A 14095-nucleotide genomic window follows, 5' to 3' on the forward strand; every position below is an offset into this window, starting at 1 on the left:
GTATAGCACTTTGTCTTCTGAAGACATCCACAATCATTTAGATCTGATGGAACTGCAGCAGAGCACAGGTTCAGTGTGCTGTGAGCCTGGTGCCCAGGAGGAGGGCTGGGACGGCCAGGCTGCCCCCACACTGCTTGGGGCTGAGACTCGGCCAGAGCTGAGAAATGGGACCTAGGTTTAGTGACTTCCTTGTGAGCTTAACTGGAAATAGAAATGAGTGCTTCACTGTAACTTTACCAGTGACTTGAATATGCTCTAACTTTCTTCTCTGATGTTGCTCGAAGTTGCCAGACTGCTCTTATAAATATCGCTCAGCCAAAGTGTAAAGGCTCTGCACAGGGACTGAGCAGAAGTGGCAGGTTCACTGAATTGGCAGAAGTGCCAACTTTGTGCTTTGATCCAGGAGCAAAACTGTTCCTGAAATTTTTGTGTCATGTTTGGTTGAAACTGGTGCATTTTTAAAGCTTTTTGGTGATCATTTAATGGTTAGAAATGAGGAGCAGGCAAGGAGACCATGTCAAGTCTTGTTTTTACAGTTTTCCCTTTAGAAGAAGGCTGGCAGGCTGTGGGATCAGGAAAATCCAGACCTGAGGAGTTCACAGGGCCAACACAAAGATCTGTGAGCAGGTAAACAGGGTTTTGTACTTCTCTTTTGTGCCTAAAGAAAGGTGGAGCTGGGGTTAGAGCTGCTTGGCATCGTTTGGGGTCAAGTTGGTGGCATCACCTCTGCCTCAGTTTCTCCCCATATAAGCAGAGGTAGAAAAATTAGAAGGAGGAAGAATTAGGGAGGATTGGAGATGCTGAGCCCCCTGATTATTTGGGCATTGCACGTTACTCAGAGGAGAGCCACGTGCTTCATTGAAACCCTATCCAGGTCAGGGGGGCAAACTGAACGTTTAACATACTGCAGCAGTCTGGGAAGTGTCCCGGCTGGCTGATTCAGGCAGAGGACCAGTTGTTGGATGCTGAGACACAGCACTGCTCAGGAAAAACTGTGTGCTAAAAGCTCTTCCTTTTATTTTTGCCATTTACCACCAATGAGTTCCCAGAAAAACTGTACACAAAACCAGACAGCAAGTAATTCAGCTGCGTAAGCACACGGGAGAGATTCCTTAAGCACCTTCATTTTTGTGATGTACACCAGCTGGAATTGGTGCACAGAATGCATCCCATGTTCTTTTACACATAAAGAACATTTAGTGCTGGTTGCCTCTGTGATACTCAGTGTAAAAAATCAACTCACAGTTCTGTTAAAATTACTGGTTAAAATCACTTTCCTCTAAGCTGCCTGCTAAGCAACTGCCAGAGTGGGGAAAAAATACACCTGCACTGAACGCTAGGAACTAAGGAGCTTTTGACTTTGCATTGCAATGAAGGACATAGTCAGATTCTGTTTTTTTTCTTTTGTTGCCCTTGCAGCATGCTTGGGAACAACTTGTATCAAAAGTTTTTCATTCTTGCTCTGCCCACACTGAGTGAGCTAAAATTTGAGCATAACAGTGCTGAGGCAGAAACAGGGGGAAAATCCCATCTTTACACAGGGAGCAGCTTCTGTGTGGGCATAGCCAAGAGCTTTTCCTATAGCTCTGTACCTGTACATCTTTAAGTGACGCTTAAGCAAGCAGGCTTCCCCCGACTTCCACTGGCAGAAGCTCCAGACTTCAGTTGATTTTGCACAAGGTAGGCTCCTAGCATTACAACTGGGAGAAATGTGATGAAGCTTGACCAAAATGTCACACATACGGGGTGTAGTGGTAAGTAGAGGCCAGAATCAGGCACCTCGAGGATGCTGTTTTCCCCACCCAGCACCTTCTGGCGGTTGCATCTAGATGCATTTACAGGACTGGGAGAACTAACAGTGGAAATGAAACTGGAAATCACACTTTTGCCTGCTATCTGTGAAAGCTGAGATAGGAAGATAATTTCCTTTCAAGAAGATTTTCTAATGTATTTAGATGTAAAGATACTGTTTAAAGTATAAATGTGAAAGGGGAAAGGGTGATGGAGATAGTGGCCAGAACATACTGATGTCCAGTGCCCACAGTCATATGAAAGGCCATGAGGACGGTCAGCGGCAACCTCAGGGCCAGGATTCTATGTCCTGTGAAGCTGTGCCATGGGCTTTCATGGATATTGAGGGAAAGCTCAAGCTGCACATCTTAACCACATAGATGGTTCACAGCAGTCTTTAAAGAGAAATACTCAGGACATCCCCAGTGTCAGCACTGAGTCATGAAATGGCCCTGATAGGAACATGCAGTCACAGCTGACATCTTCCTTCACCTTGAGAGCTTTGATGTCCCTATGTCCGCTTTCCTCCTCACAGCCTTCCTACCACCACTCCACCATGTGGCATCTGATCCTGTGGACACCGCACCCCAGGTTTTCACCAAAGAACTTAAAGCTGGTCACCATCTACATGCTGGTGCTCCTGGTATCACTCAGCTTTGCTTCGAGACAGAGCAGACCTTTTAAACATCAAATAGACAACAGAAGTAAGTATGACTCTCACCTGATGCAATGTGACGGTGATCCTATGGCCCCTGGTACAGCAAGGGATCAGGGTCAGGCTGCTAGGCAGAGTTCAACTGCAAATCCTTGCAGGTGTTTCTATGGTAAAACCGTGGAGGGAGGTCCTGCTCTTCAATTTACACTTTTAAGAGCATATACAGATCTTAATCTCTACCTTATATCCCTGAATTTGTCAAGGGAAATACTGCAATTGTTGATAAATACCTGAGAACACACTGATGTACAAAGTGCAAGGCAGTTTATATTGACTATTTAAACAACTTATTTTCAGCTATGTTCCACAGATCTGTGACAATTAACATTTACTTTTAAGAAGTAATAAAGTGAGCACCAGTTGCTCAAATGTGCTTAACAGAGATCCTAATTTCTGTCTGGAAACATCACAGAATCATAGAATGGCCTGGGTTGAAAAGGATCACAATGCTCATCAAGTTTCAACCCCTGCTATGTGCAGGGTCACCAATCACCAGACCAGGCTGCCCAGAGCCACATCCAGCCTGGCCTTGAATGCCTTCAGGGATGGGGCATCCACAACCTACAACATCAAATTGTCTGAAAGTCAAAATACAAGTGTCTGAAGCATGCTTGCTCAGAAATACTGTGAAGAACTAAATGGAATGAAGGAGACCGCTGTATGTCCCAAGGAAAAGCTAACATACAATTCAAAGTATTTTTGGGAAAACGTGTATTGTCAAATCTCAGCTTCCCCCCAAGGAGCAATGGTTCATGGTTGAAAGTGCAGTGAGCAAGAAGTGCATGTGGGAAGTAAGGCCCACAGGCTCACAGGGGGACATCCCTCTCCTTACAGAGAGAACTGGAGATGTGGGCAGTCTTGGTTTTTAGGTCTTTGAGTCAAAATAAAGAAACGACTTGGGATTTCGTGGGCAGTGGGATGTTAAACACTGTGTGGAGAAACAAAAGTGGATCTTTTGTTTGGTTTTCTGAGTTCAAGCAGCAAAACTCACAGGGGAAAATCCTGCTGCCTTGTGTGAGACTTTTGTGTGACTCAGATACTTCATTATGCACTTGAAGTCCTGTTCCTGACACCCCTCTGTCTGTGGCATGATTTGGCATTTCCTTGGAGTTTTCTTCATTTTCACTGACACTGTACCTTAGTATTATACCTTCTCCACACCTGCTGTAGAACTAAACTAGGCTATAAAGCCAACTATGAATACATTCCATAGAGAAAAAATATCAACCCAGCACTTTGAATTCCAGGCCCCGAGATTGATCCCTTTTGGTACGTGGGACGTGGCGTTCGACCCATTGGTCGGTTTGGGAAGAGGCAGCTGAGAGGTGGCCGTGGAAGCTTAAGGCCTGTGAGCAGGCGCCTGGATTTCCTCCTGAACGCCTTGTGGGAGCAGGAAGTGTTGGATGCAGAGGACAGTGACTGGTGATGGCTGTGTCCCGAGGCGGTGAACTAACCTCTGCTCTCCGAGTTGCCCCTGCCCTGCACCTCAGGGCTCTGCTTTTGCCTGGCAATCCCATGCTGCTCCTCTCTCTGCTCTGGCAAATTCTTTCAAGAAGAAACACACTGAGGGTAGAGGTAAAAGGCAATGCGTTGATGCCAGCACTAAGTGTAACCATAGCTTTAAAAAGTGTTTTTTCTCTCTTTAATCACCACCATTCCCTTCTCTAAGCTGTGATGATGCTGCACACTGTAACGTTACCCTTACCCAAAATCCAAAGAGCTCCTGTGCTGGGATTTAAACTCAGCAGTGTTATTGTACCATGAAACCCTCCTGTCACATTTTAAAGTCAGTGGCTGTTGGTATGCAAAAATAAAAAGCAATGGTTGGATGAAAGAAAAAAGGCTCTCGTTACTTTTTAATGTACCTGCATTAACAGCATGAAATCTGTAGCTTTTATGCAGATTGTTAACATTCACTTGTGGTAATACAGCCCTGAACTACACTCTGGCCTTTTATCATTCTTGCTGTGCTACTGAAAATATATTAATGAAAAAAAAGGGGCTTCTGTCAAAGATAACTATCTTCTCCCTGAGGAAAGACAGAAAATTAAAAAATAATTACTATTAAAAAAAAAAAGTGCAAGGTTTTGCACTTGGGTCAAGGTAATCCCAGGCATGTACTCAAACTGAGAGGAGAAATCCTTGAGAGTAGCTCTCCTGAGAAAGACTTAGGGGTCCTGGCTAATGAATAATTTAACATGAGCCAGCAGTGTGCACTTGCATCCCAGAAGGCCAGTGGTGTCCTGGGTTCCATCAAATGAGGGGTGGCCAGCAGGGCAAGGGAGGTGATTGTTCCCCTCTACTCAGCTCTTGTGAGGCCCCAGCTGGAATACTGCATCCAAGTCTGAGGCCCCCAACTCAGGAAGGATGTGGGGCTTTTGGAGAGGGTCCAGAGCAGGGCCATGAAGATGATCTAAGGGCTGCAGCACCTCTCCTATGAAGACAGACTGAAGGAACTGGGCTTGCTCAGCCTGAAAAAGAGAAGGCTGTGGGGAGAGCTCATTGCCGCCTCCAATATTTAAAGGGCGTTTATAAACATGAGGGAAACCAACTTTTTACATGGGTAGGAAGTGAAAGGACAAGGGGGAATGGTTTAAAACTAAAGGAGGGGAGGTTTAGATTAGATGTCAGGGGGGAAGTTTTGTTCTGAGACAATGGTGAGGTACTGAAACAGATTGCCCAGAGAGGTTGCAGATGCCCCATCACTGGAGGTGTTCAAGGCCAGGTTGGATGGGGCCCTGGGCAATCTGATCCAGTACTTGATCTAACAGCTGGCAACCCCGCCTGTGGCAGGGGGGTTGGAATGTGATGGTCCTAGAGGTCCCTTCCAACCTAAAGTATTCTATGATTCTAAGAAAATTGGCTAATTAGACTCTTCAGAGTAGTTCTGTGCCTACTGCAGGTAGTGTGCACTGATATAAAAAGAGATAAGGGCCTAAACTGATTCCCTTTAAAACCATGTTGTTGTTTTTAAGTACATGATTTGATCAAGCTAAAGCTGCTCTCTGAGCATCACAATGTACGAATGGCAACATTAGGCCACATCAATAAGCCTTCTGTTGCGGCTCAGTACTCATGTTTGCCAGAGTAATTAACTCATGTTATGCTCATTTTAGAAGAAGTGTTATTTGCAGTATGTTTAATCTTGATAACTACTCACAGCAAGACTATTCAAATGCAGTTTAATCTACTGCATGCATCCAGAAAAGACAGTTTACAATTCAGCTAATGATGGTTAACGAGTCATACTGCAGATGACAAACTAGAATGAACTCGCATTCCTAGTTGTGTTTTGTTAGAATCACTACTAAAATTTAATAAAGATTGAATGAATTAATTATAGCAGATAATTCAACTCTTGTTTCTGTTTGTGAGTGGTCTGTCAACAAGGTATGGCTGCTCCACCTCACTGGAAAATGACCTGACCTGGAGGTGCTAGGGGTTATTTCTCCCTTCAGCTGAGCAAGAGGACTTTGAGTTGCCCATTTGCATTTAACTAAGAATGGGTTGTCTGTGGTGCAGCAGCGTGGACAGAGTGTTTCCTGACCAAAGGGCACACAAATCCACACTACAGAGGAGAGCTTTTGTGTTTTCTTTATGAATCAAGTCCTTGGAAAGGCATTTTTTTCATAAATTGTTTTTACTCTTTTATAATTTCTCTTGACAATAATTCTTGGTGAGTATGCAGATAACAACAACAAGGCAAGCTTAATATCCACTCAGACTCAATCAAATTGATCATATCGCCTTCATTTTACCGTTAAAATATTTTCATTTATAAAAATTAATCTAAATATAAATATTAACACTGAAGATTGAAATCACTTGATGACAAAATAATCCTTTGTGTGCTATAACGTATGCTTTTATGATTTTTTTAAAACAGTAAATTATATCTTTGCACATATTTGGCACAATAAACATTTGTAAAAATTCAAATACCATGTAGCAGGTGGGATTTTTTTCTTTTTTTTTTTTTTTTGCAATGCCTACACAGTACACATTTTTCTGTCAAAGAAGACTGAATATTTTAACATTGTAACACGATAATAGTTGTTTTTCATGCCTCTTAAAGAAAACAACCTATTCCAAACTTTGTTGGCTTGTTTAAATCACACTAACAGAACAAAAGCCAAAGAGTTATTCTATTAAAATTAGTCATTTCTGCATCATACACAATATTAGTTATTATTATCAGACAAATATGTAGACCAACCACCAGTAATGACATCTCATAACACACATACCTGCGTTAACCAGAACCTGGGAATGTATTGTATACATACACGAGAACAGTCAAGGGAGGAGGAGGAGACTGCATAACAGAAAATTCCTAGGCATCCTACTCTGTTTAATCTCCTTTATGGATTGCATATATAAATAAAGTCTATTTTTATATATATACTTATATATTAAACAGAGCGGGTCAAATTCTGCCCTCACATCTGTGCAAACCAGTTCCGGAGAACTGGTACTGTGTGAGAGTAAGAGAAGGTGTAATTTCACCCAGAATAAGCATATCGAGCCAGATTTCGGCAGATGGAAATTCATTGGAGAGATGGAGCAACACTTATGCCTCCTAGGTGGGAAGATGGCTGTAGGTATTCTGACATGTCCTTGCCTATGGCTGGACAGCAGCACACTGACAGGCTCAGCTTCAAATACTGGAGGTGGATATGTGACTGGAGCTGTTTTCCCAGCCTTCCCAACCAGCCCTTCCTTACCAGCCTCCCCTGCCTCCTAGGCCCTGCTGTATTCAGAGAATGAGGTTTTGCTAGGTACCAGCAAAGGACAGAGACATCTCAGGGAGGTGTTCTCTGGCCCTTCACGCTGAGGGGGACTTAGCAGTTCATGTCCTCCTTCACAGCATGACTCCCATCAGCCCAGTCCGCATATGTGTACTTGCACTGCATATAAAAGATTCACTGGCCTCACACTTACCTTCTCTAACAAATTCCTCTGTACACCCCAGAACAAAAAGCACTGCAAATTGGCACAGCCCTTCCCAGAAAGGGTGAGAGGGATACCTTGGAAGCAGCATCTTCCCTCATGGGCATCTGTTCAAAGGCTTTCCAGAGTTTGGTGCACATTTCTAGGGTCTCAGGAAAGGAAAGAAGAAATCTGGTGACTCACAGCTCAATTCAGAGCAGTCCAGCTGTAGCGGGCACCAGTGACAGGCCCTAGGTACTACACCACATTGGCTACGGATGGGTAAAGGAAAAGACATCTGGGCTACATTCATCTCCTCCTCAGAAAAGACAGGAAGTGGCAGAAGGGAATCTCTTACAGGTTGCAGCCACATCACAGCCACCAGTCAGTCAGCAGAGATCTCATCCACAGTGCTTTTACTTTCTTTCTCCAACCTTAAAGACTTGGTCAGAACAGATTCTGAACTACAGAGTGGTTGGACGCCACCAAGCAGACAATGATACCAAGAAGAACGAGAAAGACAAAGGTGGTGGTTTCACAACAGTACTCAGATGTGTCCAGATGCCAGGACTGTAACCCAACAGACATCTGGTCCACATGTGCTGCATACCACCAATTCATGGCTCATCATGACATCCACGCTCCCCCCCCATCTCCAACAGCAAAACACACAGCTCTGGAGCTAGAACATTAACTCTGTCAAAGGTACTCTGAGTAAACAGAGAAGTCTTTGCACATCACATCTCCCACCTGCCTTGCCAAAACTTCCACTGGCTCCTGGGGAGCAGTTAGGTACACAGATCCTCCAGCCTCACCAAGCAGCTAAAAGCAGCATACACTGCACACAGTTGTTCTTATTGCTCGACAAGACAGATGCCTACATATATAAGAGGCCAGCAAATGTGGATCACAGGTCTGCTTTGTTCACTCTTTCGATATGAAATATTGGTCTGTAATTGTGATTGACTGAGTGTACAAAAACATACTGCAGTTTAAAGACGACATACTTTAGTACAATCAATGGGGAGAAAAAGTGCATCTTAAAATGTGGAGCCTTGCTTTTGAAACTCAGCATCCCTTCCAGAGTCTTGTGAGAACTTTAAGGCAGAGTTTCCTTTAGCAGACCACAATGCTGAAGACTTGGACAGCTTTCTCAGTGAGGTATCCAAACGAAGCCCTATAACTGAGGCATTGTGGGTTCTTGAGGGTCCATTTTCAGCTGGACATACGCAATGGCTGTTAAGTAAAGGCACTCTAGTGTACAGCCTTAGGCAGTGTGTTATTGGCAGTAGAGAAGTCAAAGTTTAGTACATCACAGCAGATCCTATAGCAGGTTCCTGGAACAGAGAAGGACAAGGAAGAGAGAAACATCAGCCAAACACAAAACAAGCCTGCTGAAGGGAGCCTGGTCCTTCTCACTTCCTCACTTCTCTTCCAGTTATCTAATGGCAAACTGCTTAGGGACAGTTAACTTTTTTTCCTTGATGAAAGATCAATGACGACTGATAGTTCTGCAGAGAAACCTATTTGTTCAAATCCTGCCTTGCCAACATGCGGCCTGCCTACTCCTCAAGTTTCACTTAGGCTACCTTTGAACATTTCTCAGAAATCAGTGCAATTCAAGGTGACCCTCACCTGTAGAATTACACTGTGCAGTTGGTGTTGGGAGGGCCTGAACCGCAGGAACACAACTTTATTTCTTTACTTTAAATAAGGATAGCACCTAATTAATTACCTGACAGCTGGCATGCCTTCCTACAGGCTAACATTCAGGAGCAAACAGCTGCTATGTGCTGGTGGTATATAGTCAGACAGGTATATATCCAGTACACTGGACGCATTCGTTCAGAGCAACCTCAGCACTGTATTATTTTTCTTCACACTATTAAGAGAAGTTTTGTGAAGATGTTGGAATACACCTGCCTACACTGGCATCTCTCTATACAACCCTCTTTATAAGCAGTTTTAAAAACAATTGTTTTGATTTTACCATTAAGTCCTTGGCAGTGCTTTTCCTCTCTTTAGTTCTTTGTGTTAGAGATCCTTGAAGCATGAAGTTTCTGTTAAATGTTCTGACAGTGGTAATTGGAGACCCATCTATTTTTTCACCTGGGAAAAATACAAAGATGGAGATTTTTCACTTAACAGACTGCAGCCAACGCAGCAATACTCCTGAAGAGTCACAGCTTCTAGAGAGAGAAAACTTCCCCTAGGACAAATAAGAAAACATGGATTTAATTTAAATGGGGAACAGCATGCTGTGATACTGGAAGTTTACTGAAATTTGAGGCCATGTCAAATACTGGAATTACACAAGAGTAAAACAAGATAAAGCATGATGTAAAATTGTCAGAGATGAAGAAAATATGGAAGAAAAGAGCACTGTATTTTACAAAACTAATTCACAGCCATATTCTAACATACCAGCAACATCTCTGAGTCTGGTAACATGGACTGAATTCGGTAGGCACAGTCATTAAGAAAGCAACTGTAGGCTGAGAAGGGTGGCAAGTGGCCAGTGGCAATTAGCCCTATGACTGCCTGCCCCTCACAGCCTACCCTTGTGTGCTTGGCAGCAGCCTAACTTCTGCAAGACATGAATTCAGCATGCTTCATTTGCTTTTCCCAGCCTTTTGCTTCTGCTCCTGATAATCTGCTACTGTCATACCATCTGCTGAAAGAGGGGTGGTGATGTTTTATGTACCGAATGTGTATTTTATTTTCACAAGTGCAATGGTAAATGAAGAGGGTGAACACATCTCGGCTTTCTCTGTACATTCTATAACTTAATCTTGCCCCTATTTTTTGTTGAATTGTACATTACACTGAAACTTCTAAGGAGGGACTACAAACATAGCATAGGTAACAACTTAAGTGCACCTTTTATTGGTGGAGCTGGAAGTTTCCTCCTCTGCTGTCTTGAGGTGTCAATAGTATGCATCTGAAAACAACACAAACACATTACTCAACTCCATTATGGAAAACGAGGCAAGATTTCCCCAATGTATTTTTGAATACTACATAATGTTCTGGCACCTGGTTTGTTTGCTTTTGATCCCGTTTCCTTGTCAGGTGAACACATGGAGCCACGTTCAAGCCTGCAACAGTGAGAGCTGATATTCTGCTCTCAATATCTGAAATCTTCAAAGAAAATAAGAGAGAGAGAGAGAGACAGACAGATGGGGAGGGGGAAAAAGAAGTTTGAAAATTACTATGGATGCCACCACTAAAATATATCCCTCCCCCCAGTCACGTCTTCTTTAATCAAAGAATACAAACAGATGGCTGAGCTCTTCAGTAACTCTGACACTTTGTTTTCCTGTATACTTCGGTCCTGATATCAAAAGGGGGTTAATTAAGATGAAGGGAAAGAGCAATCCCACCTACCGTGCGATTCCAAGGAAAAAGCATTTTGCTCCTTTCGAGGAAAAAAAGAAGAGAATCCCCTGTCTGTCATCTCCCAGTTACTTCTAGCTATACTTCCAGGTTCATTCAAGTTGTGTTTTTCAAAGGTTACATTCAAATAACTACTGTTTGGGACACATTTCATAATTCAAAATTAATTTCAAGCACGCACAAAGTACATCCTCTGTCACAAAATGCAAACGTTTGATCTTGAAAATTTGTCTAAGTGATATGCACACTAAACACAAACATGCATAAATGCAAGTACCACTATGTAAAAGCATTCAATGGAAAACAAGTTGCTGGGAGAAACACCAGGCCAGGGAAGCAACTGTAGGGGGAAAGTGGGCTGATGAGTGTCAGAGAAGTGAGCTGTCAGCTGCACATGTAATCTGATTCCTGATTTATAACACCTGAGGTGTTTATTCTGCAGAGGGCCTTCAGTCCAATTTCATGTTATCTTTTTGTCATCCTGCTCCCATCACTCGGGCCTCTCCCCTCCTCTCTTCTCACCTCCATTAACGTATATGGCAAAAGTTACTGACCGAGGCCAACGAGGCTACTGCCAGTTTGCCATCTATTTATTTTAGCACTGCACTTCTGACATCAGGAAGGTGTCAAACTGAGGGCTTTGAGCACGCTTCCACTGAGCAAAATAAACGGGCAATGCCCTGCTGAGGCCATCAGGGCCCTGCTGGAGAGCCTCGTGTGGCACAGCCCAGTCAGGAAGCACTGCAGCACACTGCTACCCATGTGTGCACTGTCCCCGTGCAGCCTGGCAGCCTCTTCTTGTCCAGCTTTCTGACCAGGCCTCAAAGTTCTCCTTGCGGTCTCAGACTTTCTGGAACCTGCTAGAGAGACACTAGGCCACATAGCACAGGAGCCTCTGCCTTTTGCTGGGCTGTGCACGGCTCAGCAGCCAAATCACAAGGCAGACTTCCAAGTGCTGAGCTCTGCCCTGGGCTTTTTCATGTAGATCCACCCTGGGTTCTTTATAAAGTGCTCTACAGTCTGCTGATTATTAGAACTACCCAAGGCTGCATTTGCAGTCAGACAACAGCCTCATGCATGACAGCACACCACACGATCTCTATGGGAGCGAGGAGCAGGAACAGTACTACAGTAACACGCTGCTGCACTCCTGTCTGAAAACAAGCTGGGGGAAGAAACAAATACAGTACATCTGGCTGTGCTGAGCAAAACATCTCAGCTGTGCTTTGCTCAGCTCCTGTGACGCAGTCACATATCCTTGGACTGAGAGTTTGCTGCAATACAGGAGAATATTGCAAAGAAGTGTGCACAGATGGTAGGGAAGCTTGAGGAAAGGCGGCATGAAGCAGCGAGTGGCGAGGAGCCGCCATCCTCACCTGCAGCTCTGCATGATGCACCTGGGCAGCTGCAGTGGCCACCTGGTCCTCCAGCTCAGCCAGCTCCGATTCTGCTGTCACGCTGCTGATTTGCCGTGCTGCGTCCTCCAGGCTGGTCAGCTGCCCCTCCAGGCCATACACTGTGCTGGCCGTCAGGTACACCTGTGGGACAGAGAGGACAGGGGCAGTGATTCCTGTTCTATGATCACATAGGTTCTCCATGACACCTCTGAGCTCCCCTCCTCACTAAGTCACTGCTAGTAGGTGCTGGCAGAGGTAAATCATTCAGGAATAATCCAAAAGCACACATCTGTAAAGAGAAGGGAGGAGAATGAAGAAGCTGAACACCAAATTCCTTAGGTGCTACGATGGTATGCCAAAAAAGACTTGTTCTGGATGCTAGCAAAAAAACCCACACCAAACCAAACCACAAAAGAATGCTTAAAAGTTTCCTTTTCTATTTTTGACATTAAATTTCACAACAAAAATTAAAACTCGTAAGGTAAAGCCTTTTTACATTAGTCACACCTAATGTAAAACAGTACTTACTGAAACAATGCCTTCAGTATTTATTCACACTCAATGCATTCTGGCATTCAAAAACTGTGCAAGAATAACTGTCCAGCAACGTGTGGCTATGAACTTCTTATAAAATAATGGTGCTCAGATGTACAACCCAGTTCTCCATCCATCTCGGGTCTCACACAAATATGCAGCAGCCAAAAGCTTTGCTAGCCCCTGGCCCTGTGGGGAGTCAATAGACTTATTTGGGCAACATGTGAATGACAGATGCCATAACTTAGAGATCTTCTCTAAGAACAATGTAATATGTTGATCCACCTATGATATTTCTGATAACTGAAAGAAAAGATTTAATTTCCCATTCTGCTACTCAAAGCACTAATTCACGATACATTATGTTTTATGTATTTCTTTTATTTCAGAAAGAAATCTAAGATATAGCTGAATGGAGGTCCTTGGTTTATAGAGAAGGGTAATTTTTGAACACCAGCTTTTGACAACTGTGCTTAAAACTGTGCTGACCCATGTCAAAATACTACTCTTTCTGCCTATTTACTAGATAGCCAACAGACTGATTCCATGAGGCTGATAACAGGACAGTGGAAATGAAATATATTTTCTCATTTTTCCCACTGGCAGTTTCACTCACTCCAATACCAGTAAAGGCTGCAATGCTACAAAAAGACCATGAATTAAACATAGTCTGTGGCAGACTTCATGGCTCAGTGGGCAAACAAATGGGATCAGAAGCAGATCCTTGAGTGTAACTTCCCTACATATGTCTCACACTCAAGTCATTATTTCTGCCCATAACTCCCAGACCCTGCAGTCCTTTGACATAACAGGTATTTAAATAATTTCTGGCCACACTGTGACTTTATGGGTCTAAAGTGATGAAGAATGACTATTATTATTATTTTTTTAATTTTACTTTGTTATTGGTTCTTAATTGCTTGCAATTTTTTCTTTGTATTCATTGTTTCAAGGCATAAATGTATACACATCCTGTTCATATTTTTGCTAAGAAACAAACTACATCTTGTATGAACTGCATCTCCTTAGGGGCAATCTAACTGCAGGCAAGAAATCCTTCTAAAATGTACTTAGAACAAACAAGTGACCTGATTTAACACCTTTGTTCAAGTACTTAGAGACAGATGTAGACTGTGAAGTTAACATTATGATCTAAATATAAATGTTCCTGTTTTTGTGGGTTTTAATTATTCTTTCCATTTACTTCAGTGATGTGTCTTTGCGGTCCAAAATACACCAGCCACTTCAGATTAATAGGTCCTCAAAAGCTCAGAGAAAGAAGAAAAGAACAGTGTAATAAGAAACCTCTTTAGAAAGTGACCACACAAAAAAA

General features: G+C 43.3%; 2 protein-coding genes across 4 annotated transcripts in view; one reads left to right on the top strand and one right to left on the bottom strand.

The window, feature by feature from the left end:
- The first annotated feature begins 640 nt into the window (after positions 1 to 640).
- On the top strand, positions 641 to 4522 carry LOC100543673 (prolactin-releasing peptide-like). The gene is made up of 2 exons (XM_003207261.4): positions 641 to 2495; positions 3754 to 4522. Exons 1-2 carry the CDS (start codon positions 2255 to 2257, stop codon positions 3930 to 3932), a joined length of 420 nt encoding a protein of 139 aa, XP_003207309.1. The 5' UTR covers positions 641 to 2254; the 3' UTR covers positions 3933 to 4522.
- Positions 4523 to 5701: 1179 nt separating this feature from the next.
- MYRIP (myosin VIIA and Rab interacting protein) overlaps positions 5702 to 14095 on the bottom strand; it is a 189312-nt gene continuing 180918 nt past the window's right edge. Inside the window, exons 11-15 of one of the 3 annotated variants that reach the window (XM_031553971.1) lie at positions 12208 to 12369; positions 10472 to 10576; positions 10316 to 10376; positions 9426 to 9544; positions 5702 to 8772 (exon numbers count right to left, since the gene is read on the bottom strand). In XM_031553971.1, coding sequence (XP_031409831.1) covers positions 8740 to 8772; positions 9426 to 9544; positions 10316 to 10376; positions 10472 to 10576; positions 12208 to 12369 — 480 coding nt within the window. In that variant the 3' untranslated portion in view covers positions 5702 to 8739. The remainder of the gene's footprint in view (positions 8773 to 9425; positions 9545 to 10315; positions 10377 to 10471; positions 10577 to 12207; positions 12370 to 14095) is intronic. The other 2 variants (XM_031553973.1, XM_031553972.1) reach the window with 2 other exon arrangements.

Source organism: Meleagris gallopavo, chromosome 6 (genome assembly GCF_000146605.3).
Source record: "Meleagris gallopavo isolate NT-WF06-2002-E0010 breed Aviagen turkey brand Nicholas breeding stock chromosome 6, Turkey_5.1, whole genome shotgun sequence".
Classification (NCBI taxonomy): domain Eukaryota; kingdom Metazoa; phylum Chordata; class Aves; order Galliformes; family Phasianidae; genus Meleagris; species Meleagris gallopavo.

What these genes read in the sequence shown, in the direction of transcription:
- LOC100543673 (XM_003207261.4), top strand. Translation starts at nt 2,255, where the DNA reads ATGCAGTCACAGCTGACATCTTCCTTCACCTTGAGAGCTTTGATGTCC. An exon ending in ACATCAAATAGACAACAGAA is followed by an intron (nt 2,496 to 3,753) that starts GTAAGTATGACT and finishes TTTGAATTCCAG; the next exon opens with GCCCCGAGATTGATCCCTTT.